This window comes from Bos indicus, chromosome 1 (genome assembly GCF_029378745.1).
Source record: "Bos indicus isolate NIAB-ARS_2022 breed Sahiwal x Tharparkar chromosome 1, NIAB-ARS_B.indTharparkar_mat_pri_1.0, whole genome shotgun sequence".
Lineage (NCBI taxonomy): Eukaryota > Metazoa > Chordata > Mammalia > Artiodactyla > Bovidae > Bos > Bos indicus.
Window position 1 is genome coordinate 153,958,361 of NC_091760.1, and position 24,989 is coordinate 153,983,349.

General features: G+C 38.9%; 1 protein-coding gene across 1 annotated transcript; it reads right to left on the minus strand.

Annotated features, from left to right (window-relative positions):
• Window positions 1-779: 779 nt before the first annotated feature.
• DAZL (deleted in azoospermia like) lies at window positions 780-23,815 on the minus strand. Its single transcript, XM_070797238.1, has 11 exons — window positions 23,628-23,815; window positions 15,538-15,684; window positions 15,028-15,119; window positions 14,399-14,450; window positions 13,893-13,956; window positions 13,661-13,800; window positions 10,485-10,556; window positions 9,743-9,793; window positions 8,832-8,945; window positions 7,635-7,733; window positions 780-2,758 (listed from the first exon to the last, which is right to left on the minus strand). The coding sequence occupies exons 1-11, from the start codon at window positions 23,628-23,630 to the stop codon at window positions 2,705-2,707; spliced, it is 888 nt and encodes a 295-aa protein (XP_070653339.1). The 5' UTR covers window positions 23,631-23,815; the 3' UTR covers window positions 780-2,704.
• Between the last annotated feature and the right edge of the window lie 1,174 nt (window positions 23,816-24,989).

The following is a 24,989-nucleotide window of genomic DNA, read 5'->3' on the forward strand; positions in this document are numbered from 1 at the left end:
CGTGCTCTCTTACCACTGCTGCTCCTTATTACCTCCAAACCACCAGTGAAAGGAGGGAAAACAATTAAGCAATGTGGCCGTCCAGTTTTATGAGCTCACCTTTAAAGACAACCAAGAGAATTTCAGAGAGGTGGGCACGAGGCTTTATAAACTAAACCCAATGACTTCCTTGCAATTCAAGGGTGCTAATCAATATTGAAGTTATTTTGAACAATCACAAGGTTAACATGTTCTTATTACAAAAAAAGAAAGCAGGCAGAATACGTTTCTTACAGGGGTGACCAAACTTCATGGAGTTGATTTTTGCCATAATTTGCAATTTTTTACAAAAAAAAAAAAGGCGTGGTATAAAATTTTTTTCCATCCTAATGGCTTGGCTCTTTTTTGTGAATTTTGTGGTAATCCTTAACTTCAAATGTGCTTAAATTATCAAGCATATTTAAAGCAACAGTTTTAAGATACATATATAGTCTAGTTTTAGGGTCCCAAAATGTTATAAACTTTATTTAAGCTTGGTCAGAACTAACCAAATAGAAAATCAAAAAAAGAAATTATTTCCTCATGAAAATATCTCAGCTTCATAAGATAAAGCAACAAAACTACAATGTACCAAAATGTGCTCTTATAAACTAACTTGGACAGATTTAAGAAACTGAACAATATTTACACTTCTGAATTTCAAGGATCTCACTAAATCTTGTCACATACTACCCACCCAAATTCTCACCATTTTTTAAAGATAATATGAGATGAGTAAGCAGGTCAAAACACTTCTGAAAAAAATGTTTCTTTATTTCTATTTATTCATTTATGCAAAGACAGTATCAGCATAGGTAATAGGAACACATTTTTAAATTTAAAATTAATTTTCCATTTTGAAAGGTTCAGGATTTTGTCTCTTCTACCTTACTCTTTTAAATACTTCAGTCCAACAAAATAGCAGACAAAATGTTTATTCCCTTTTTCTTAAGGGAATAAGGTCATACTGGAATAATGAGAATTGGCTCTTTAGAATTTAGGTATCATTTTTAGTAACCTGGAGATTTAATCACAGAATAATACATGTAAGAATGTTATAGCACACACACAAAAAAGTACAGAGAATTTTTAAAAGAACAAATTTCAGGGCACTTTCAAATTCTGAGGCATAAAAAAGCCCTCTTGGGTATCATTAAGTTAAAAGATTCTTCCCTTCAGATTCAGAACGAAAATTATTAGGAGTGATAAGACAACGGGCACTGATGGCACGGCCCATGGAAGCCTCGTCAGGACAGGGCTATACGGAGTTTCCGTGTTTTAATGAAGGGGCTGGCCCAAGACAGAAAAGCCAGGAAGCTCCTCTAAACCCATGGCAGGTCAAACGATACTGCTACAAGTGATTCCCTTAGAAAGGGATTATCCCACTGCTACCCTTTCCTTCCAAGGCTTAACCCTCAAACTGCTTACACTACTCCTTCCTTCCTTTACATCGCTGTTCCAGGAGCACCTGCAGGAACAGTGGAGACTGGAGAAGCAAGACTGTGGGTACAGCAAAGGGGCTCTGGATCTCTAGGCGCTTGTCACGATTTCCAATGTCTGAGGAGGAGCCACCTAATCTAAAAATGGACTGTTAACTAACTCAAGTGTGTTTTGGGGATATGCTTATTACTAAACAACTTTTGTGGTTTAGAAACATCAAAACTACTCTGACTCTCCTGGACATATTTTACTTAAAAAAAAAAAAGAAAGAAAAATAACAGGCTAAAAAAAAATTAAAATCTATCTGTTCTTTAACAAATAGCTAATATTTTAATGTTTCTTATAAAAACAATTCCTTTCAGATACTCTGATTAACTTTTAAGTGACAAAGTTTCAGCCTTCTTTAATACCAATATTTTGCACAATTTAAAATACAGCCATTGAGTTTAACATTTCAAGGGGAAAAAAAAAGTAAAAGAAAAAAGAATGGTAACTCAACTAAGAAGTTTATGTACCTAGAAAAGTTAAGTTTGTTTTAGATTCTTTTAAAAAAAAATTTGGCCCAGAATTTTAGTTATCCTAATTACCATCCCATCAGATACCTCTATGTGTGGATTCTAGATAAAAGATAAAGTATTTTGAAGTAATAAACATAAGACCCACTGATTGGACTGTTTGTTTAGAATCTGTTTTACTGGGTTTAGATAAGGAAAACTTCAATAAAGCTAACTATACATTGAGTTTCACTGATTAAAAATTCAGTTTTAAAAACTCTGCTTTTGTGGTAAATTTCTAGACAAATCATAAAAGCACAATATTGCAGATACTGTACTGTTCATAGGTACTTGTTGGAGAAGTGAAGTGCTTGTATTTAAACTATCAAAATTCTGACCTTTCAAAATAGGTTTTCTAAAACAATTTTTTTTTCCCAAAAAATCAGCATTTGTTTTTAAACTCTTAAAACGTCAGGTAAAAATCCTTACAGATATATCTTAAAGTTATTCTTTTCAGTCTCAATTATTTTTTTACTTTTAACTATATATTCAACACAGAACCAGTTTCTAAGTCAATGTCTAATGAAAAAGTTTCAATGTAAAATAAAACTAAGCAATCTAATATAACATATAAAGTCTGAGTGTGATTTATCAAAATTCAGAATTAAATTTCTATAACAGTGGAAAACTTTCAGTCTCTTACTATTCAAAACCTGTGACTTCCTATGAGACTAGAAAGTTAGCAGAGAGGATCAAACAGACTTAAGCACTGCCCGACTTCTTCTAAAGTGATGAACTCTTTTATCCTAGAAAAGACAGAAATAATCCATTTTAATTTCATTGAAAATTCCTATTACCATTATGACCTAAGAGACTTGAAAATTACTTAAAAGAAAGCATTTTTCTTAGATTTAAAACAATAAATAATGACAGAAAAGTGATCCTTTTGTGAAAGCATTCCTGAACTTTCAGATAACAAATGTACCAATGATCAGTTTTATTCAACAATTCAGTTAAAAAAATCTGTGACTCAGAAAAAGAGGACTTAGAAATCTCATTTTCTAATATGTAGATTCTTATTAATTCATGATTCTGCACTGATGTCCCAAAGACAGCTGGTGAAAAACATGAAATTTTTAAAAGTCTTATTTTTACTAAAATACATCTAACAGAAATCATGGCTTTATGATGGTTTGAGAACAGCACTCCATTTCAATCTGAAACCCTATGCTTTTAGGTTAAAAGATACAAGTTTTGGCATCTTTAAAGGCATATCCTTAAGCTATAATGAAGATACGTAATTTTTAAGGAAATGAATAGAAAAATTAAAGTATATGCAAAAATTTCCTTTCACTTTGTTGCCAACAGATGTGCAGATACAAGAAATGAGGCCTTACAATGTAGAAGGATGGAGCTGAGAACCAGTTCAGTTCAGTTTCAGTTCAGTCACTCAGCCATGTCCGACTCTGCGACTCCATGAACCGCAGCACACCAGGCCTCCCTGTCCATCACCAACTCCCAGAGTTCACCCAAACCCATGTCCATCGAGTCAGTAATGCCATCCAGCCATTTCATCCTCTGTTGTCCCCTTCTCCTCCTGCCTCCAATCCCTCCCAGCATCAGGGTCTTTTCCAATGAATCAACTCTTCGCATGAGGTAGCCAAAGTATTGCAGTTTCAGCTTTAGCATCAGCCCTTCCAATGAACACCCAAGACTGATCTCCTTTAGAATGGGCTGGCTGGATCTCCTTGCAGTCCAAGGGACTCTCAAGAGTCTTCTCCAACATCACAGTTCAAAAGCATCAATTCTTCGGCGCTCAGCTTTCTTCATAGTTCAACTCTCACATCCATATATGAGCACTGGAAAAACCATAGCCTTGACTAGACCGACCTTTGTTGGCAAAGTAATGTCTCTGCTTTTCAATATGCTATCTAGGTTGGTCGTAACTTTCCTTCCAAGGAATAAGTGTCTTTTAATTTCATGGCTGCAGTCACCGTCTGCAGTGAATTTGGAGCCCCAAAAAACAGTCTGACACTGTTTCCACTGTTTCCCCATCTATTTCCCATGAAGTGATGGGACTGGATGCCATGATATTTGTTTTCTGAATGTTGAGCTTGAAGCCAACTTTTTCACTCTTTCATCAAGAGGCTTTTTAAGTTCCTCTTCACTTTCTGCCATAAGGGTGGTGTCATCTGCATATCTGAGGTTATTGATATTTCTCCCAGAAATCTTGATTCCAGCTTGTGCTTCTTCCAGCCCAGCGTTTCTCATGATGTACTCTGCACAGAAGTTAAATAAGCAGGGTGACAATATACAGCCTTGACGTACTCTTTTTCCTATTTGGAACCAGTTCTATGTCCAGTTCTAACTGCTGCTTCCTGACCTGCATATAGGTTTCTCAAGAGGCAGGTCAGGTGGTCTGGTATTCCCATCTCTTTCAGAATTGTCCACAGTTTATTGTGATCCACACAGTCAAAGGCTTTGGCATAGTCAATAAAGCAGAAATAGATCTTTTTTCTCGAACTCTCTTGCTTTTTCAATGATCCAGCAGATGCTGGCAATTTGATCTCTGGTTCCTCTGCCTTTTCTAAATCCAGCTTGAACATCTGGAAGTTCACGGTTCACGTATTGCTGAAGCCTGGCTTGGAGAATTTTTAGTATTACTTTACTAGCGTGTGAGATGAGTGCAATTGTGTAGTAATTTGAGCATTCTTTGGCATTGCCTTTCTTTGGGATTGAAATGCAAACTGATCTTTTCCACCCCTGTGGCCACTGCTGAGTTTTCCAAATTTGCTGGCATATTGAGTGCAGCACTTTTACAGCATCATCTTTTAGGATTTGAAATAGCTCAACTGGAATTCCATTACCTCCACTAGCTTTGTTCGTAGTGATGCTTTCTAAGGCCCACTTGACTTCACATTCCAGGATGTCTGGCTCTAGGTGAGTGATCACACCATCGTGATTATCTTGGTTGTGAAGATCTTTTTTGTACAGTTCTGTGTATTCTTGCCACCTCTTCTTAATATCTTCTGCTTCTATTAGGTCCATACCATTTCTGTCCCTTATCAAGCCCATCTTTGCATGAAATGTTCCTTTGGTATCTCTAATTCCATCCCCTTCTCCAGGAGATCTTCCCAACCCAGGGATTGAACCCAGGTCTCCCGCATTGTAGGCAGATGCTTTACCGTCTGAACCACCAGGGAAGTTTGAGAACCAGTAATAACATAATAAAAGTATTTTCTTCTCTGTGCTTTTGGCTTAATTGTGTCCTTTTCCTAGGAATTAAATTCCGCTATCATATAAAGGGTAGCTTCTGGAAATTATGTAACGTGTTAACAGGGTAATATCCTATTTAGGTTAAAGTCCAGAAAAGTGGTCACAAACTCAAGTATTTTAAAAAATCAGACAGGGTATGAAAGATTATGAAGGGGCTGGAATTAAGAGTGGAATTTATCATGGAAAGAGGGTACATCCTGTGTTGTGTTGAGTGCTCAGTTGTGTCCGACTCTTTGCGACATCATGGACTGTAGCCCACCTGGCTCCTCTGTCCATTGGATTTGCCAGCCAAGAATAACTGGAGTGGGTTGCCACTTCCTTCTCCATATCCTGCCTTAGTACATTTAAATTCAATTAAAACAACAATAACAACATTTAGCTAATCAAAATAAACAGGTCTAGATACTAGACAACTTCCAACTTTTTGCTCAGAGGAGCAGAAAACTTTGCAAGGTTCAAAGGTAGGCCTTTGCTTAGTACCAGGTAAAAAGTCAAGTGTAAAGATTCGCTGGGTAGAGAGTTTCTGCTTTACAAACAAATCCGTTAGTACTGCCTGTTTAACCTTCAGAACCTTGGGCAAAGTAAGCTGTCACACGGCCCCCAATTCTTTCCTTTTAAATTTACTATCTATGTACAATGAAAAACAAGAGAACAAAAGTCAACTTTAAATGACTAAGTCTACTCCCTATTGAGAAGATGGCTAAGAACTTAATTCTGCTACAGCTCTAGTCTTTTGTATTAAAGGAAGCCCCAAGTACTTCTTCTAAAAATGCTTGAAGTTTTATCCTATTTCCATTCATTGGTGGAAAAAAGTTATTCGCCTTTCCCTGTTTTAAAATACAAAGCAATGGTTTAAAATTTCCCTTTGAATGTAAAATGCTGCATTTCGGAAAAATTCTGGCAGCTCCTTGGAAAGTTAAACATAGTTACTATTTGACTCAGCAATTTCATTCTTAGGTATATACCCAAGAGAAATAAAAACCTATGTCCACACAAAAATTAGTACACAAATGTTCATACCATTACTCATCAGGGCCTCCAAGTGGAAAATAAGCCAAATGTCTAGCAAGTGATGAATTGATAAACACAAACTGGTAGATCCATAAATAAAAAGAAAACGAAGTACTAATACATGCTGTAACATCGATGAGCCTCAAAAACATTTCAGTCGGTAGAAGTCAGTCACAAAAGGTAACAGGTATTATTCTATTGACATGAAACACTCACAACAGGCAAATTCTTAAAGAGGGAGGGATTGGGGGCAGGAGGAGAAGAGGATGACAGAGGATGAGGTGACTGGATGGCCATCACTGACTCGATGGACAGGAGTTTGAGTGAATTCCAGGAGTTGGTGATGGACAGGGAGGCCTGGCGTGCTGCAATTCATGGGGTCGCAAAGAGTCGGACACAACCGAGCAACCGAACTGAACTGAACTGAACTGAAGGCTAGAGAGTTGGGGAGAACAGAGAGTGACTAATGGGTAGGGGGCGTTATTTTGGAGGTGATCAAAATACTCTAAAATTTATTGCAGTTATGACTGTACAACTCTGTGCATATTCTATGAAATATTAAATTGCACACTTTAAATGGGTGAATTGCAGGATATGAAAATTGTATCTCAATAAGCCTGCTGTAAAAACACAACAAAAAACTTCCCTTTACTAACCACAATATTCTTCCTTTGGTGAAGCGACAAGTTCCTTTCCATGTTCAGAGACTGAGAACTAAAGGGATCTTAGAGACTCATTTCAGACTTGTAAAAACTAGAGCCTTAGTAAGATCTAAGTGATTTGTCCAAGGTGATAGCACTAGGATCAGAAACTGCAGACCCATTCTTAAATTCTAACACCCACATTCTTCTCCACTGTACCAACTCTGAATCAACTTTCTTTCTACTCAGCTCTTTTTACTACTTACGTCTTCCACCAAAAGGTTCAAGTGCATCAGCTGAGTATTCAATTCCTTCTTCTCCTTAGTCCAAGATCCACATACTCTAAGTTCTGTTTTTGGTATCTAAAATTTTCTTTTCCTATTTGGTCAACTTTCGAGAACCCTTTGAATTACAGTATTATTGTTGCTGTTTAGTACCTAAATCATACGCTTCTGCTAAAGATTTCTTCCCTAAGGGTAACCTACACTATACCAAGATTTAAGCAGATACACTGCTACTTAAAACTCACTCTCAGGCTACAGTCAAAAGCTAAGAGTTCAATTATATGCTCTATGTAAGCTCTCTCTCTCTCTCTCTCTCTATATATATATATATACACACACACACACACACACACACACATATATATACACACACATATATATATATACACATACGTATACCACAGGAAAAAAAAAAGATGCTTTATGGGTGACAAGTGTTCTTTTTATCCTACATATAATTCTTTTCATACCTTGAAGTAGTCATCTTGAGTGACAACGGAGTTTCTCAGTCTATTCTCTGGATTAAACAGACAAGATACCACCGTCTGTATGCTTCTGTCCACAGATTTCTGAAACACAGAAGTTTTCAGTAAAGACTATTCATTCTTTTACTCACTGGTAACAAGCTTTTTGAAAAATCTTAATGAATACATACACTTATTTCTAAAGAATTCTCATCCAATTTTTTCATTTTTACCATGTCACATAGTATGTAACTTTTATACCAAATTTAAGAATTGTTTCATAAACTTAGTGATAGAGTACTGGTTTAGAAAGCTCAATTAGTCAAGCCTTCAGATAGCTGTTTTTAAGTCTTTTTAATTTTTCCTGTTAGACTGGAAATAGTGAGCCCTCAACATTTCAAGAAACATTTATTCAGGTTAAACTCTGATAATATAACTGTAAGTTATTTTGGTGGTTTTTTAAAAATTTAAATTGTATCACAAATCTGGGATTATTTTCACTGCAGAGTTCAGTAATTAAAAAATTTTTCCATTGAGAAATACATGAAGGAAGTACACATACTCCAATGGTAATTGTTTACTGTTATGGGAATCGTTCAGTGTTGTGCATATTCCAGTCAGATCAATTACTTTTCACATCCTCATCCATTCAAAAGACACAGAATTCAAGAATGAGAGATTACAGGGATTTGCTCTAAAATGATAAAAAGAAATCCCTCTATTTAAGTATTTCCATTACTAGTGAGCCCAGCACTCTCGAGGACTGCCACTAGATGTGATGCTGTGGTGAGAATGCCATGAACAACTGTGCAATGTGATTCATCTAAGCAAATGTCTACACTGGTGAAAAACAGGCGGACAGAAGCCACACTAATCCCTCTTTTGAAGAGTAGGATTCTTGAGGAAAACTACCCTTTGGACTCTGTCAAACCATGTTAATATTTATTAAACCATGGTTAAAAAACAAACCAAAAAAACCCAATGAAAATGGAAGAAAGGGAAGGACAACTAAATCAGTAACTGGTTTGCAGGTACCTAGAATTTCATTAACTTTTACGTAAATTGTGAAGCTTTCAGTCAGTAACTCAAGCTTTTTATATTTAAATTTGAGCAAAGATATCTGTTTCTCAAAGAGCCATTATTAAAACTTGAATAAAGCACATATAGAAACATAAACGTTAATGAACACAATTCAACGTTTGCCTTTTGTGGGCCATTTCCAGAGGACGGAGTAGCTTCATGAACCGAGCATTCACTGGGCAAAACCTCAGCTCCGGTATCAACTTCATTACAGTGGTAGTTAATGGTTGTATAAGCCTACATTTAAAAGGATAAAAGTGTAATTAAAGAGATATACATTAGATAGTCTTCAAAATAGTGAGCTCACACTGAAAGTTTAAATGTGTATTGTTCTGAGGTTCAATTACATTATTTCAGAAACTATTTTAAACTAAATAGTTGAAATGCAATATGGGAATCTTATATTTTGAAATGTCAACATAATTAGAATTAGAGAATTTCCGTAAGAAACTTCAACATATAATATGGGAATGGGAAGGGAATTTCCCAGTGCCTGAGGATTTTTGCTCACATTATGTCCTTCAAATATCCAATCCTGATAAAAGACAGAAGGTAACAAAGGCTCAGATATTTTAGAGGTAGCTTCCTCTTCTGTTTTATTCATTTTCTTATGTAACAGTGTTGAGAGCAAAACATTTTTGCTTCTCTCAACAGATTTTTTTTTGGCTAGAAAACTCGATGCAGATTCAATATTAATTATAAATCCTTGGAGTTATAAATAGCACAGGTATTAGTACTACCTTTCTTGGTTACATATTCTGAGCACCGGGGTATGCAGGGCGGCCATTGCTCAAGTACAGACAAAATAATCTGAGAAACAAAAAGCAGAGTTTCTCCCATGGGAGTGTGTGTGTGTGTGTGTGTGTGTGTGTGTGTGTGTACACTTGAGTTGCAAAGAAATGTAACACATAAAGTAAAAAGGCATTTAAAATATTTCCAGGCATACTTGATATGGCAAGGGTCAAGAAATACGTAACAGTAAAATACTTTTAAAATACAGAACAGGAAGTACATGCTCGGCTACTTCACCTTACCGGAGGAATAACATAACTCCTTTGTTCCCCAGCAGGCCACTGCGGTGGCATCTTAAAAAAAAAGAAAGAAAGAAAAGAACGCTTACTTAAATATTCCTTTACACTGTCACAAGGATCTGAAATAGACAATGCTGAAGTACTGGTGTTGGTTTCCTTGAGCTTGTTATAACAAGACAATGGAAAAGTACTTTATGATATGTATGATTTTATTGTTACTTTCATATATTAACTTCATCTTTTTCTCAATTTTCTGGAGTTGGTTTTCAGGAAAACTCAAGAGACAGTAGCTCTTTGAATTTATTACCATAGTGTCACAGATATGGTCATTATCTATGGACAGAAATTCTAGTAGCCAACTAAAATAAACATTATCAAACATAATTGCAATTCAATGCTCTAAGAACTGAGTAACCATTTTATCTCAACCTATGCCTCTATAAAGACTCATAAGATCCAGCCTGTATGTTTTAGCTATTAGACAGCAAATGAAGACTACATGCTGAAATATAGAAGAGGACACCAAAACTTGTAAGACAGTACAAGAGAAAGCTTGCTAAGCTCATTTCTGTCAAAATATTATTCTTATTCTAAATAATAAAGAAGCCCTAATTTTAGACTAATTCTGTTTTTCCTTAAATTTTAGGCACACTCAACTACTTTTAAATGACAAACTATTAGGGAAATTTACATAAAGGCCTAAATAATATTCCAAAGTAAATAATTTTGATCCCTATTAAATTACCTGATAATTATAAACAGGCAGCTGATATCCAGTGATAACCTGAACTGGTGAACTTGGATAAGGAGGATAAGCCTGCAAACAAAGTTTACAGAAAGAATGAATGAACAACGTACATTTTTAAAAATCAGAAAGGAGTATCATTCCCAATGCAATAAAAACATGAAAATAAGGAAATCTTCATTTTTTTATATCCAATCCAAAATTCTGAGTGAGTGCTTTCATGAAGAAATAAGTATTCTCTGTCAAATGTTAGCCTTTGGGCTGGGAGAAGGAAGAGATAAATAAAGGCAGTGACTGATTTTGCAAGCCCAAGTTCATCTTTTTTGTATATTTATTCCCACCCAGAAGTTCTTTCTTAATCATGATGAAGCTCTTAGAACAGATTTCCATGTTAGCATTAAATGAATACATGTGTGCTATGTTTTGTAAAGATATTCGTAGGCAGTTTTGTATTCCTTTGACAGTATTTTGGGGTAACATGGAATACGCCCCATAGACATTTTGGCTCTTTCTGTGTTTTACTTCTAAAAGCTAAGGGCAATGTACAACCCCAACCTGGAAAAGAGATATTTCAATAAATATTTTCAATAAATATTCAAAAAATATTTCAATAAATATTTATTGACTGAAAATATCTAGGTACTAGTATACAAAAATATACCAGAACAGGTAATAATACCTCATGGTAAATTTTATGAACAAGCAGGGCTTTTCTTGTAGCTGTTTTTTTTTTTAATGTAAGAAAAGATATATTCTATACTTCAGGTAGATGAAAAATGCAAATAAACGAGAGATACTGCAGAGCCTTTTCACTATTATTTTATTTCTTTTCCTAAGAATAAAATGTCTTTTGAACGAAGAAGGTAAACTGAAGTAGGAAGAAAATAAATGTTATTTATTATCAACAGGAGACAAGTATTCCAAATTTCAATATTAAAGAAATCAAGACAAGACAAATTATATGCCAGAAACTCATAGAACTTACAAATATAATTAAATCGTCAGAAATTTATCCATGTTAGAACCACAATACATCTAGAAATCAACAATCTGTATGAAGAGGCACCTGGAAATCATTGCAAATAAAGACTAGTTGACCCTAGGAAAGAATAAACCAGGTAAACACATGAAGAAAACTGTCTTCAAGCATTTTAGGAGTTATTTGGGGGAAAAATAGAAAGGAGATATATTCCATGTGGCTACAGTGATCAGTTCTCAGATAAAGACTTACCAACTATACAGAAGCAGACTTAAGCTTAGGATAAGAAGTAACACCAAGGGAACACTTCATGCAGATGGGCGAAATAAAGGACAGAAACGCCAAGGACTTACTACAAGTAGAAGAGATTCAGAAGAGGTGGCAAGAATACACAGAAGAACTGTATAACAAAGGCCTTAACAAACCAGACAACCACAGTGATGTGGTCACTCACCTAGAGCCAGACATCCTGGAGTGTGAAGTCAAGTGGACCTTAGGAAGCATCACTACAAACAAAGCTAGTGGTGGTGATGGGATTTCCAGCTGGGCTATTTCAAACCCTAAAAGATGATGCTGTTAAAGTGTCACACTCAGCATAGCAGAAAATTTGGAAAGCTCAGCAGTGGCCACAGGACTGAAAAAGGTTAGTTTCCATTTCAATCCCAAAGAAGGGCAATGCCAAATAATGTTTGAACTACCATATAATTGACCTTGTTTCACATGCTAACAAGGTAATGCTCAAAAGCCTTCAAGTTAGGGTTTAACAGCATGTCAACCAAGAACTTCCAGATGTACAAGCTAGATTTAGAAAAGGCAGAGGAACCAGAGGTCAAACTGCTAACATGTTTTGGGTCATAGAGAAAGCAAGAGAATTCCAGAAAACCAACTACTTCTGCTCCATTGACTATACTAAAGCCTTTCAAAGTGTGGATCACAAAAAACTAAGGAAAATTCTTCAAGACATGGGAATACTAGACCACCTTATCTGCCTCCTGAGAAGCCTGTATGCAGATCAAGAAGCAACAGTTAGAACCAGACATAGAACAATGGACTAGTTCAAAATTGAGAACGGCATATTGCAAGGCTGTACGTGGTAACCCTGATAAATAAACTTCTACACAGAGTACATCATCCTAAATGCTGGGCTGGATGAATCACAAGCTAGAATCAAGATTGCCAGAAGAATTATCACCAACCTCAGATATGCAGATGATACCATCTTAATGGCAGAAAGCGAAGAACTAAAGAGCTCCCTGATGAAGGTGAAAGAGGCAAGTGGAAAAACTGGCTTAAAACTCAACACTCAAAAAAGTAAGATTCTGACATCTGGTCCCATCACTTAACGGCAAATAGACGGGAGAAAATGGAAACAGTGGTAGACTTTATTTTCTTGGGTTCCAAAGTCACTGTGGACAGTGAATGCAGCCATGACATTAAAAGACGCTTGCTCCTTGGAAAAAAAAACTATGACAAACCTAGATAGCATATTAAAAAGCAGAGATATCACTTTGCTGACAAAGGTCTGTATAATCAAAGGTATGGTTTTTCCAGTAGTCATGTATGGATGTGAGAGTTGGACCATAAAGCGTGAGCACATAAGAACCGATGCTTTCGAACTGTGATCCTGAAGAAGACTCTTGAGAGTCTCCTGGACAGCAAGGAGATCAAACCAGTCAATCCTACAGGAAATCAACCCTGATTATTCATTGAAGGAGTGATATTGAAGCTGAAGCTCCAATATGACCACCTGATGCAAAGAGCCAACTCACTGGAAAAGACCCTGATGCTGGGAAAGACTGAGGGTGGGAGGAGAAGAGGACAACAGAGAATGAAATGGTTGCATGGTATCACTGAAGTAATGGACGTGCGTTTGAGCAAACTCCAGGAGATAGTGAAGGACAGGGAAGCCTGACATCCTGCAGTCCATGGCGTTGCAAACAGTTGGACAGGACTTAGCAACTGAACAATAACAAGAACAAGCAACGCTAAGAATGACATTTCTAACACAGTGTCCCATCCTTTAGAAGGATTCAAACAGCTCAGTATTGTCACCTACTATGGAAATCGTTGACATGACTCCATAGAGGGTAAGAACTAAGACGGGCTTACTCTTTAAGGTGCTCGCATCAATAATAAGATCTCTAGTATAATACACACACCAAAAAAAATAAAAAAAAGGAGCGGAGGTACTTCTTACCTGAACATACTGAGTTATAGGGTTTATCATGGTTGGAGGCTGCATGTAAGTTTCAGCGTTTGGATTACTCCAGACACTCTGAAATTGTGGTGGAGGAGGAGGATTAAAAACCAAAGGACGTGGCTGCACATGATAAGCACCTTTTTAAAGAATAAAAAGAAAACAAAGCCTATTTTCAGTTCTCTGAAAAGCCACACATGTGTCAACAAGAACAATTCATTTCTTTACTCACACAAATTTTGTTTCCTGATTGCAGGGCCCAGTTTCAGCTTTTTACCATGGAAATTTATCTGTGACTGAAAATAAAACAGTATCAAAACTAGAATTAATGTCCAAGTCTTTACTTCCAAGACTTTGATTAATACCCAAGTTCTCTAAAATTACTAGTATCAGGTAAGATCAGTGTTAAGAATATACCAAATCAAAACTTACAGCATGAAACCACCTTACTTACCTTCACTCTAATAAAATTTTGAGAAGTTATGGAATTTGATTAAAAAAAAAAAAACCTTTACTCTGTCTCTAATCATTCCTGTCTCCAGTTCATGAAGCTGGATGTTCAATCAAAAATACAGAGGTTCTGATTAAGTTATGTAAATTATTCCAAGCCTGAGTTTCAAACAGGAAATATATTTATTTCTATATCTTATAAAAGAATGAGTATATATTCAGGACACAAATAATACTAAACACCACATCCATAACATGAGAGATTTTTTCCAAAAGAAGATTACTTACTTCTACTATCTTCTGCACATCCACGTCATTATAAAATGAAACAAATCCATAGCTAGAAAGTCAGAGAGATGAAGCATAAAATCACCACCGTATCAGTACATGGTTTAAAACTAGTGTTCTATAACTGACTAAATAATGATAAAGGATGAAAAATATACTGAGATAAATAACTGTAAGATGTACATGGTAGATTCTCTATAAATACTACTGTTTTACTTTCCTATCCTGATCTACAGATTTGTGTCAGAATTCACAAAGATTAAGGCAATGTAGGAACTTAATTAACAAAAAATTCATACCTATGAATCTGAGTTTAACTTATTATCTATGGCAAAATCATTAAAATTTAAGATACTGTGAAACGTATGAAGAAAACAATTCTTTGATAAAACTGACTAATCCTCTTATGTGAAATGAAGACAAGAAATATTTAAATACAAACACTAGGCAAATGATTAAATAAAAGAGCTGGCAGCAAAACTTACCCTCTACATGAAAGTTACAAAGCAACAAATTTCTCTTATGCAAATGTGAGAATCCGTTTTCGATTTTTTCTTTTCTGGAATTCTATACATGCTATATAGTTGAGGTATTTATTATAATTTATATTGAACATATGTTTTACTCACCCTTTGGACACACCAGTTCGATCCGTGATTATCTTCACTTCTTTTACTGAACCATATCTAGCAAAGAAACTTCTAATTTCTGTTTCATCCATCTATGCAGAAGAATTTGATTTTTAAAAGTAAAAATTCAACATTCAAAAATTTCAATGATACTATAAAGAAGTTTTGGTGATGTGGAAATATCTCCTCCAAGCATCCCCAAACTACACATCTATATCAAAGATATTTTTAGTCCCTAAAGGTTATACATAAAAACAATTCCAAACCTGCATGAAGTACTTAAAAAAAAAAAAAAAAAAAGTCTTATGTTTACTGCTGCTAAGTCGCTTCAGTCGTGTCCGACTCTGTGCGACCCCATAGACGGCAGCCCACCAGGCTTCCCCGTCCCTGGGATTCTCCAGGCAAGAACACTGGAGTGGGTTGCCATTTCCTTCTCCTTATGTTTACAACACTACCCAAATCCCACTATTCACAAAACACTTTCAATAAATGAAAACATGAATACATTACCCTAACATCAATTCCACCGACAAAAACAGTGTTTGGCATGATTTTGCCTTCTGGTAAAACATAGCCTTGGCTGGTGGTAGCTGAAGACGACTGGGTGCTGGCCTCTCTGGAGATGGTTGAGTTTGGAGTCTCAGGATTTGCAGCAGACTGTAATTTGGAAAGCAGATGTCATCACTAGATTCACAGGCTAAAATCATAGATGCTATGAAATATAATTTGTTTTTAAGGCTGTATATTGTCACCCTGCCCATTTAACTTCTATGCAGAGTACATCATGCAAAATGCTGGGATGGATGAATCACAAGCTGGAATCAAAGATTGTTGGGAGAAATATCACCAGCCTCAGATATGCAGATGACACCACCCTAATCCAAGAAGGTGAAGAGGAACTAAAGAGCCTCTTGATGAAGGTGAGAGAGGAGAGTGAAAAAGCTAGCCCGAAACTCAACATTCTAAAAACTAAAATCCTGGCATCTGGTCACATCATTTAATGGCAAACTGACAGGGAAAAATGGAAACAGCAACAGCCTTTATTTTCTTGGGCTCCAAAATCACTGTGGACGCTAATTGCAACCATGAAGTTAAAGACGCTTGCTCCTTGGAAGAAAAGCTATGACAAACCTAGACAGCATATTAAAAAGCAGAGACATCACTTTGCCGACAAAGGTCCACTGCTGTGGTTTTTCCAGTAGTCATGAATGGATGTTAGAACTGGACCATAAAAAACACTGAGCGCCGAACTGATGCTTCTGAATGGTGGTGCTGGGGAAGACTCTTCACAGTCCCTTAGACTGCAAGGAGATCTAACCAGTCAATCTTAAAGGAAACCAACCCTGAATATTCATTGGAAAGACTGAGGCTGAAGCTACAAAACTCTTGCCCCCTGATGTGAAGAGCCAACTCACTGGAAAAGACCCTGACCCTGGGAAAGACTGAAGGCAAAAGGAGAAGAGGGTGGCAGAGGATGAGATAGTTGGATGGCATCACCGATTCAATGGACATGAGTTTGAGCAAACTCAGGGAGACAGTGAAGGACAGGGAAGCCTGGCATGCTGCAGTCCATGTGGTCACAGTGAGTCAGACAGGACTGAATGACTGAACAACAATAACAATAATAGTAAGCACAAAAGGCTGCAAGGTAAAGATGAAGATATTATGCCTTAGCTTATGAAGGAAAACAGGAACAAGGACAAAAGAAACCGATAGATATTTTTGAAAATATTAGCAGAATGTTATAGAAATTAGTTACAATAATGGAAATTAAGAGTTCCTATTTTGTTAGATGCCAGAAATTATGATAAATTTAAGATTTCTACAAACTGCTATAGAGATGAAATAAAAATTGCTGTATTACCAAATTGGAGTGTTTGGGCTTTTCTCTATTAATTCATGCTCATGCTAATGTTCTAACATACTTTGTGTTTCTATCTGAACATCTCCTAACTCTTTCCTTTAACTATGTTACAGTGATATTTCATGACAATGAAGTCAGAGAGAACAAAAACTATTTTAAAGCTTTTCCATTTTTAATGTTTTATAACTTTTTTCTAAATGGGACTATATTACATAAGTCACATACCTTGAACTATAGAGAAATTCGACTAGATTTCTTTCCAAGATAGAAAATTTACCAATCTCTTTCAATTAACTCACATTCAAACACTCAAGGCAGTTCTGAAATTCTTACAGACTTTCTCTTCAATTTCCCCTTCATTTGTGAATGAATTTTCAATACCTTTTTATTTGATAAACTATTTCTATTATTAGCTGTATGTGAACCACAATGGATAGATGTATTTCAGTTGAGAGGTGCAGTATTCACGCAGAAAACTGTGCTGGAGTAAAAAGGGTTATGATAACATTGATTCTCAACCTGGGGAAGATTCTGTGACCCGGGGGCACCTTTTGGTTTTCTCAGTTGAGGGGTGTACCTGGTAAAGGAAAATAACAGAAAGGGAAAGACCAGAGCTCTCCTCAAGAAAATCAGAAATACCACGGGAACACTTCATGCAAAGATGGGCTCAATAAAGGGCAAAAACAGTAAGGACCTAACAGAAGCAGAAGTGATTCAGAAGAGGTGGCAAGAATACACAGAAGAACTGTACAAAGAAAGTCTTAATGATCTGGGGAAGCATGATGGTGTGGTCACTAACCTACGGCCAGACATCCTGGAGTGTAAAGTCAAGTGGGCCTTAGGAGGCATTACTGCAACAGAGCTAGTGGGGGTGATGAGTTCCAGCCGAGCTGCTGCAAATCCTAGACGATGCTGTGTGAGTGCTGCGCTCGGTATGCCAGCCCATCTGGAAAACTCAGAAGTGGCCACAGCACTTGAGAAGGGCAGTTTTCATTCCAATCCCAAAGATGGACAATGCCAAAGAATGTGCAAACTAACATACAATTGTGCTCATTTCACATAAGGAAGATTATGCTAAAAATACTTCAGACTAGATTTCAACAGAACATGAACCGTGACTTTCCAGATGTTCAAGCTGGATTTAGAAAAGGCAGAGGAACCAGAGATCAAACTGCTAACATCTTCTGGTTCATAGAGAAAGCAAGAGAATTCCAGAAAAACAACCACTTCTGCTTCATTAATGAATTAATTCATCAATTAAACTATGCTAAAGATTTTGACTGTGTGGATTACAATAAACTGGAAAATCCTTCAAAAGACAGGAATACCAGACCACCTTACCTGCTTCCTGAGAAACCTGTATGCAGGTCAAGATGCAACAGTTAGAACTGGACATGGAACAATGGACTGGTTCAAAATTGGGAAAGGAGTATGGCAAGGTTGTATATTGTAACCCTAATTATTTAACTTCTATACAGAGTGAAAGTGAAAGTGAAGTTGCTCAGTCGTGTCCGACTCTTTGCAACCCCATGGACTGTAGGCTATCGGGCTCCTCCGTCCATGGGATTTTCCAGGCAAGAATGCTGGAGTGGATTGCCATTTCCTTCTCCAGGGGATCTTCCCGACCCAGAAATCGAAACCGGGTCTCCTGCATTGCGGGTAGACGCTTTACCATCTAAGCCACCAGTGTGGCTTACAGAGTACATCATCCCAAATGCCGGGCTGGATGAATCACAAACTGCAATTAAGACTACTGGGAGAAATATCACCCTCTGATATGTAGATGACACCACCCTAATGGCAGAAAATGAAGAGGCACTAAAGAGCTTCTTGATGAAGGTGAAAGAGGAGAGTGAAAAAGTTGGCTTAAAACTCAACATTCCAAAAATTAAGATCATGGCATCTGGTCCCATCACTTCACAGCAAACAGATGGGGGAAAATGGAAACAGTGACAGACTTTATTCTCCTGGGCTCCAGAATCACTGTGGACAGCGAATGCAGCCATGAAGTTAAAGGTTGCTTGCTCCTTCAAAGAAAAGCTATGACAAACCTAGACAATATATTAAAAAGCAGAGACATCACTTTGCCAACAAAGGTCTGTATAGTCAAAGCTATGGTTTTTCCAGTAATCATGTACAGATGTGAGAGTTCGACCATAAAGAAGGCTGAGTGCAGAAGAATTGATGCTTTCGAACTGTGGTGCTAGAGAAGACTCTTGAGAGTCCCTTGGACAGCAAGGAGATCAAACCAGTTGTTCCTAAAGGAAATCAGTTCTGAATATTCATTGGAAGGACTGATGCTGAAGCTCCAATACTATGGCCACCTGATGAGAAGAGCCGACTCATTGAAAAAGACCCTGATGCTGAGAAAGATTGAAGGCTCCAGGAGAAGGGAGCGACAGAGTATGAGATGGTTGGATCGCATCCTTGACCCAATGGATATGAGTTGAACAAACTTGGGGAAATGGTGAAGGACAGGGAAACCCGGTGAGCTGCAGTCCACAGCGTCTCAAAGAGTCAGACAGTGATTAGTGACTGACCAACAACAAACCTGGTTATCTGGTTGGTAGAAACCAGAGATATAATAAGCATCCTACAATCCAACACACAATCCAACACCACCCCCCATAACCAAGAATTATCTGGCCCCGAATCTGCATAGGGTCAGTTGAAAAACCCCGTGATATTGTTGGCAGAATTGAAGAGTAAAGTTCTAATCTCATGTTCTTTTAAGTAATATGGATATTTGAGACAAAAAAACAGTAATCTGAGAAAAAGAAAAATTTGGGTTGTACACGTTGTGATATTAAGTATGCTGCTGCTGCTGCTAAGTCGCTTCAGTCGTGTCCAACTCTGTGTGACCCCATAGACGGCAGCCCACCAGGCTCCCCCATCCCTGGGATTCTCCAGGCAAGAACACTGGAGTGGGTTGCCATTTCCCTCTCCAGTGCATGAAAGTGAAAAGGGAAAGTGAAGTCGCTCAGTCGTTTCTGACTCTTAGCGACGTCATAGACTGCAGCCTACCAGGCTCCTCCATCCATAGGATTTTTCCAGGCAAGAGTACTGGAGTGGGGTGCCATTGCCTTCTACATGATATTAAGTATAAAATTCATCTAGTGATTTCACTAGGGTCAAGTCTTAAGGAAGGCACCATTCTGTCCATCCTATTCCTTAGCCAGCAGATGGCGCTCAAAGCTAAACTAAGGAATGTACTCCTTTCAAGAGGCGTAAACAACAGGGATTTTAAAACTGCCTGTGTGTATATTTCCATACAATTATTAACTTATATATGAGCTTCCTAGGTGGCTCAGTGGGTCAAGAATCTGCCTGCAGGAGACGTGGGTTTGATTCCTGGGTGGGGAAGATCCCCTGGAGTAGGGCATGGCAACTTACTCCAGTATTCTTGCCTGGAAAATCCCATGGACAGAGGACCTGGCAGGTCACAGTCCATTGGGTTGCAAAGAGTTGGACACAACTGAAGCCACTTAGCATTAGCAGCACATAACTTATGCATACAAATCCACAACCAATAGACAATCTTTGCGTACTTTTAAACTATTGCCAAAAATACTCTACAAATGAATTCCTGTTGCTGTTCAGCTGCTAAGTTGTGTCTGATTCTTTGCTACTCCATGGACTGCAGCACACCAGGCTTCTGTGTCTTTCTCCTGAATTTTACTCAAACTCATGTCCACTGAGCTAGTGACGCTATTTTAGGTTAAAGCTAAAAGTTTGGTGTTAAAGAATTAATCATAACTAATCAATAACATGCAGAAAATAAATTACATGTAAATTAGATGACAGAAGTAATTATTTTTCTTAATTACACCTTCAAGTGAGTTGATGGGTTCTAAAATGAGTAATTCTGGAATATTAAGTAAGGGTGAACTTGGAGGCCATCATATACACAATTCTCATCACTACTATTTTCAGTAACGGATTCCCTTTTATATTTGAATGATCAAGTGACAAAGATAACTAAAAACTGGAAATAAAACTTATCATCACTAAAGCATCTGCGATGTCAGCTCTTTGACAACATTTCATTCAACTATTAAAGTCTACATGCAAGCAAACTGAAATCTATGTATACTGACTAGGTCAGACTAAAAGTCTGTAATTTGCAGTCATCAGTGTTACATCCAGAGAAGGAAGTAGTTATTAAAGAAAAAAATGGAGTGAGTGTCCTACTCTTTGAGACCCCATGGACTGTAGCCTACCAGGCTCCTCTGTCCATGAGATTTTCCAGGCAATAGTACTGGAGTGGATTGCCATTTCCTTCTCCAGGGGATCTTCCCAACCCAGGGATCAAACCCAGGTCTCCCGCATTGTAGACAGACGCTTTACTGTCTGAGCCACAGGAAATTCTATTAAGGAAACTGTACATGAAAATCAGAATAAAGCCTTTTATGTAAATCCAAGAGTCGACTCTCAGGGGAGGGGAGGTGGAATCCAAACAATAAACATACAATCCTGGGAAAGCTAAGCAAGAAAAAGGCAAGAATACAAAAATACACATTAGTCTTGAAAAAAATGGGATATGACTACTATCCCAAAATCTGGTTAAGATGGTACACTCCTGCACCCAACACAGAGATGGGAAAGTCTAGCAGCATACAAAAAATACACAGTTAAGAACAGTTTATTGTAAATTCAAGTATGGTTATTAGGAAATCTGTTACTATAATTCACCACAGAAAAATCATTTGATAAAATACAGTATTTCTTAATTTAAAGAAAAGTAAATGAAAGAACTTTATTTTCTATCAATCTAATTCTAGATTATCATTAAGTTCAAAGTAAAACATGACAGTAATTTATGCTGAAACTAGAAATAAGGGTCTCTCCTTATCACCACTATAAATTTTTTCCATTATATATGACAAATGTAAATATTAATATAGAGTTCTTATAAATCACCATGAAAAGACAAATACAAATAGAAAGGTGGATCAAGAATAGAAAAAAGAGAAATGGAAAACGTTAATGACAAACTTTAACTTCACTAGTGATAAAAAAAAAAAAAGTACATCAACACAAGTGGAATATTTTCCAATTAGACTGGCAAATTTAAAACATATACTACCTTTCGCTGCGTGGAAAGGGGGTGATATTACACACCACTAGTGGGAATATATACTAGTATATCCTTCACCAAGAGTTACTAGGAAAAAATTATCATAGTTCAAAATTGTTATAATATGGGTATAACCTTTCAACCAGGGATTCATTCTACTCCTGGCAATTTATTTCAAGCTATTAATAGAATAAATAGGCCAAAACATTTTCACAAAGACACCCATTATTGTACTGTTTTAATGCACACAAATTACTCATTATAAAAATAAGTGATAGTAATATATAAGTACACAATTTTTGGTAAAGTAAGAAGTTATGTATTCAAAATTATTTTAAATTTCTCTTTGGAATAAGGCCCACTATATTAAGTGAAGGATACAGGTTGTAATATACTGTTACATAGTATGGTACACTTTTTATAAAATACACCTATTTGCAAAACATACATGAAAGTAATCTGGGAGGACATACATCAAAACTTCAGAGTGGTTACATACCTAGTTTAAGATGGACCTCTACTTCCTTACATTGATTACTTTCTAATGAGTTAATATGCTAGTTTTATATAAGAAAAAAATCAATAAACATATGCATTTCTCTCCCCGCCCTCTTAAAAAAAAAAAAAACGAACAAAACTGTAAACATTCACAGTAACTCAGCTTATTAAGTAATTACTGATGTGGATAAGTACAAGACACAATTAGTACAAACAGCAGTGGCATACACTTGTAAACTTTTACTTTAAACTTTGTGTGCACTAATAAACTATATAAATTTTCTCCCTTTACTTCTAAAAATAGTGTATACTGGTTATTACACTACAGGCGATATACTACACTACAGTATTTAATGCTATATACATCATCGGAAGCTTGATGGTTGGTCAAAACTGTTCTCAAGAGATGCTCCTCGAGGTGGCATCAACTCTAATGCATTTAACAAAACGCTCATAAATGTCACCCAACAGACCCCGTTAATACTGGAGGGACGCTCTGTTGGAAGGTTTCTGGTTTCTTTAAGGGAAAAGAATTTCCCAAGTTAAAAATTCCTCGAGCTCCCCACTCCGCGGCCGCTCCGAGGCGAGGGCAGCGCCGACCTCGTGAGGAGATGATGGCGTCTCACCCGAGGTCGGCGCGGCTGCTGCCGCCGCACAAGCACGAGGTCCCCGCGGCGCCCGCGCCCTCCCGCAGGGACACACCCCCAGGCCCCCGCCCCGGCCCCGCCCCGGCCCGTGGGGGCCCCGCCCGCCGGCGTCCCGCCCGCGTGCGCCTCACGGGCCGCCAGGCCCGACGCCATCTCGCGGAGGCCGGGCCGCCCGCCTGCCTCGGTGAGCGCGGGAAATGAGCCTTCCGGGGTGGCGTGGGCCCGCCCGGAGCCCGGCCGGCCGAGTGCCAGGCGCCCCGCCACACCCCGGCTCCTGCGGCCCGAAGGCCACAAGCCCTGCACGTGCTGGGCGGCGGCCCCCAGGGCTCCGACAGCCCGGCCTCATCCCCTCCGCCCGCCCTCGGTGCCGCGGAGGCCGTGCCAGGCCGCCTCGGCCGCCCTCAGGCTGGGCCCCTAGGACAGGCGAGCCCGGCAGCCCCGCTCCGGGTGCCGCCCCAGGCCCCCTTCAGCGTCCTGGCCACCCCAAGGAGCCCCCTGGGCCTCCTCCACTCACCATGATGGCGACAGCCAGTGTTCACTCAGAGGGGCTCGAGGACGAAGCAGAGCCTGGCCTCGGGCACCGCGCTTGGAGCTGCTGTTGGGTCTGCTCGTGCCCGCTGCCCGGCCGGACTGGGCAGAGGGAGCGGCAGCAGACCCGACGGAGAGAGTCAGAGGCGGGTGGCGATGCCGAGGGGCGCCGGCGGACTGAGGCGTGGCCAGCGGGGCGCGGGGAGGTGGCTCCTGCGCAAGGTGCGGGGGGGCTCGTCGGGAGGCGCCTCAGCCAATGGGCGGCCGCGCTGGCGCCCCCCGGCGGCGGGGGCGGGGGCGGGGCGAGGGGTGGGTGGGAGGCTCGCGCAGCACGACTGCGCAGGCTGGGGGTACGCAAGGGGCGCGTGAGGGCGGTCATCCCGCCCCCCCACAAGCGCCGCCCCAGATGAGGGGGCTGGCCAACCCACCGAAAGGCGTGTTACCCCAAAAGTGCTGTGGAGGCACGCCTGAAATAAGTAGGCATACTCACATATACATTAAAGTTAAAAACAAACTTGAATATGTCCGGGCGCTAGTTTCAAAATGGCATCCTGAAGGCACAGGATTAGCCCGATCGTGGTCACCCCTACCCTCGCCACCAAAATCGATGGAAACGCCAACAGAAATAGAAAATAAAAATATGGATATGGAGAACAGGCACGGAGGCGTCAAAAGTACAAAAACTTGGGCGAATTCCTTTCAACTCTGAGGGAGATGGGGTTGGATTGAAAGAAACACCAGCTAGGGCAGGCCAGCTTGGCGTTCAAGATGTTCCTTCTTTGAAGAAACAGTCATCAAGGCCTGTGGTTGCCAGAAACCCAAGGTGTAGGAGGGAACAAAACAGTCAAACATTCCTTTGTTTGGGGAGTTTACGTTGTGAGGGGGAGAATTTTTCTTCTAGGCATCACTGAAAGAAGCAAGGCCTGCCTAGAGAGTTCTAAAACCACCTCAAGGTCAGAGAAACAAGGCCGAGAGCAAGGGTGAGCTGCAGGGCAGCTGGGGCAGCAAAGCACAGAACTTTGGAAACTACCCTAGCACGCTGTGTCCACAAGGAGTACCCGTGACTGTTGCGCTGATTTCACTTCTGAACCGATGAGAAACAAGAAAATGTTATTTTTTTCAGGAACCAGAAAACTGACCACAAACACCTGACATCACTGGATAGTATGTATAATTAACCTTCTTTTGAATGTGCTGCTAAACTTATAAAAATGAAGGCAAATACCAAGATGCCAGAAATCAAAATAAACTGAAAATCAGAGCAGTGAGTTGTTGAACTGATTCTTCTCTGACCGTGGGTGTGAGGGCTAGGGTGTACAGTGATTAATCTGCTGGTTTGCCCTGAACC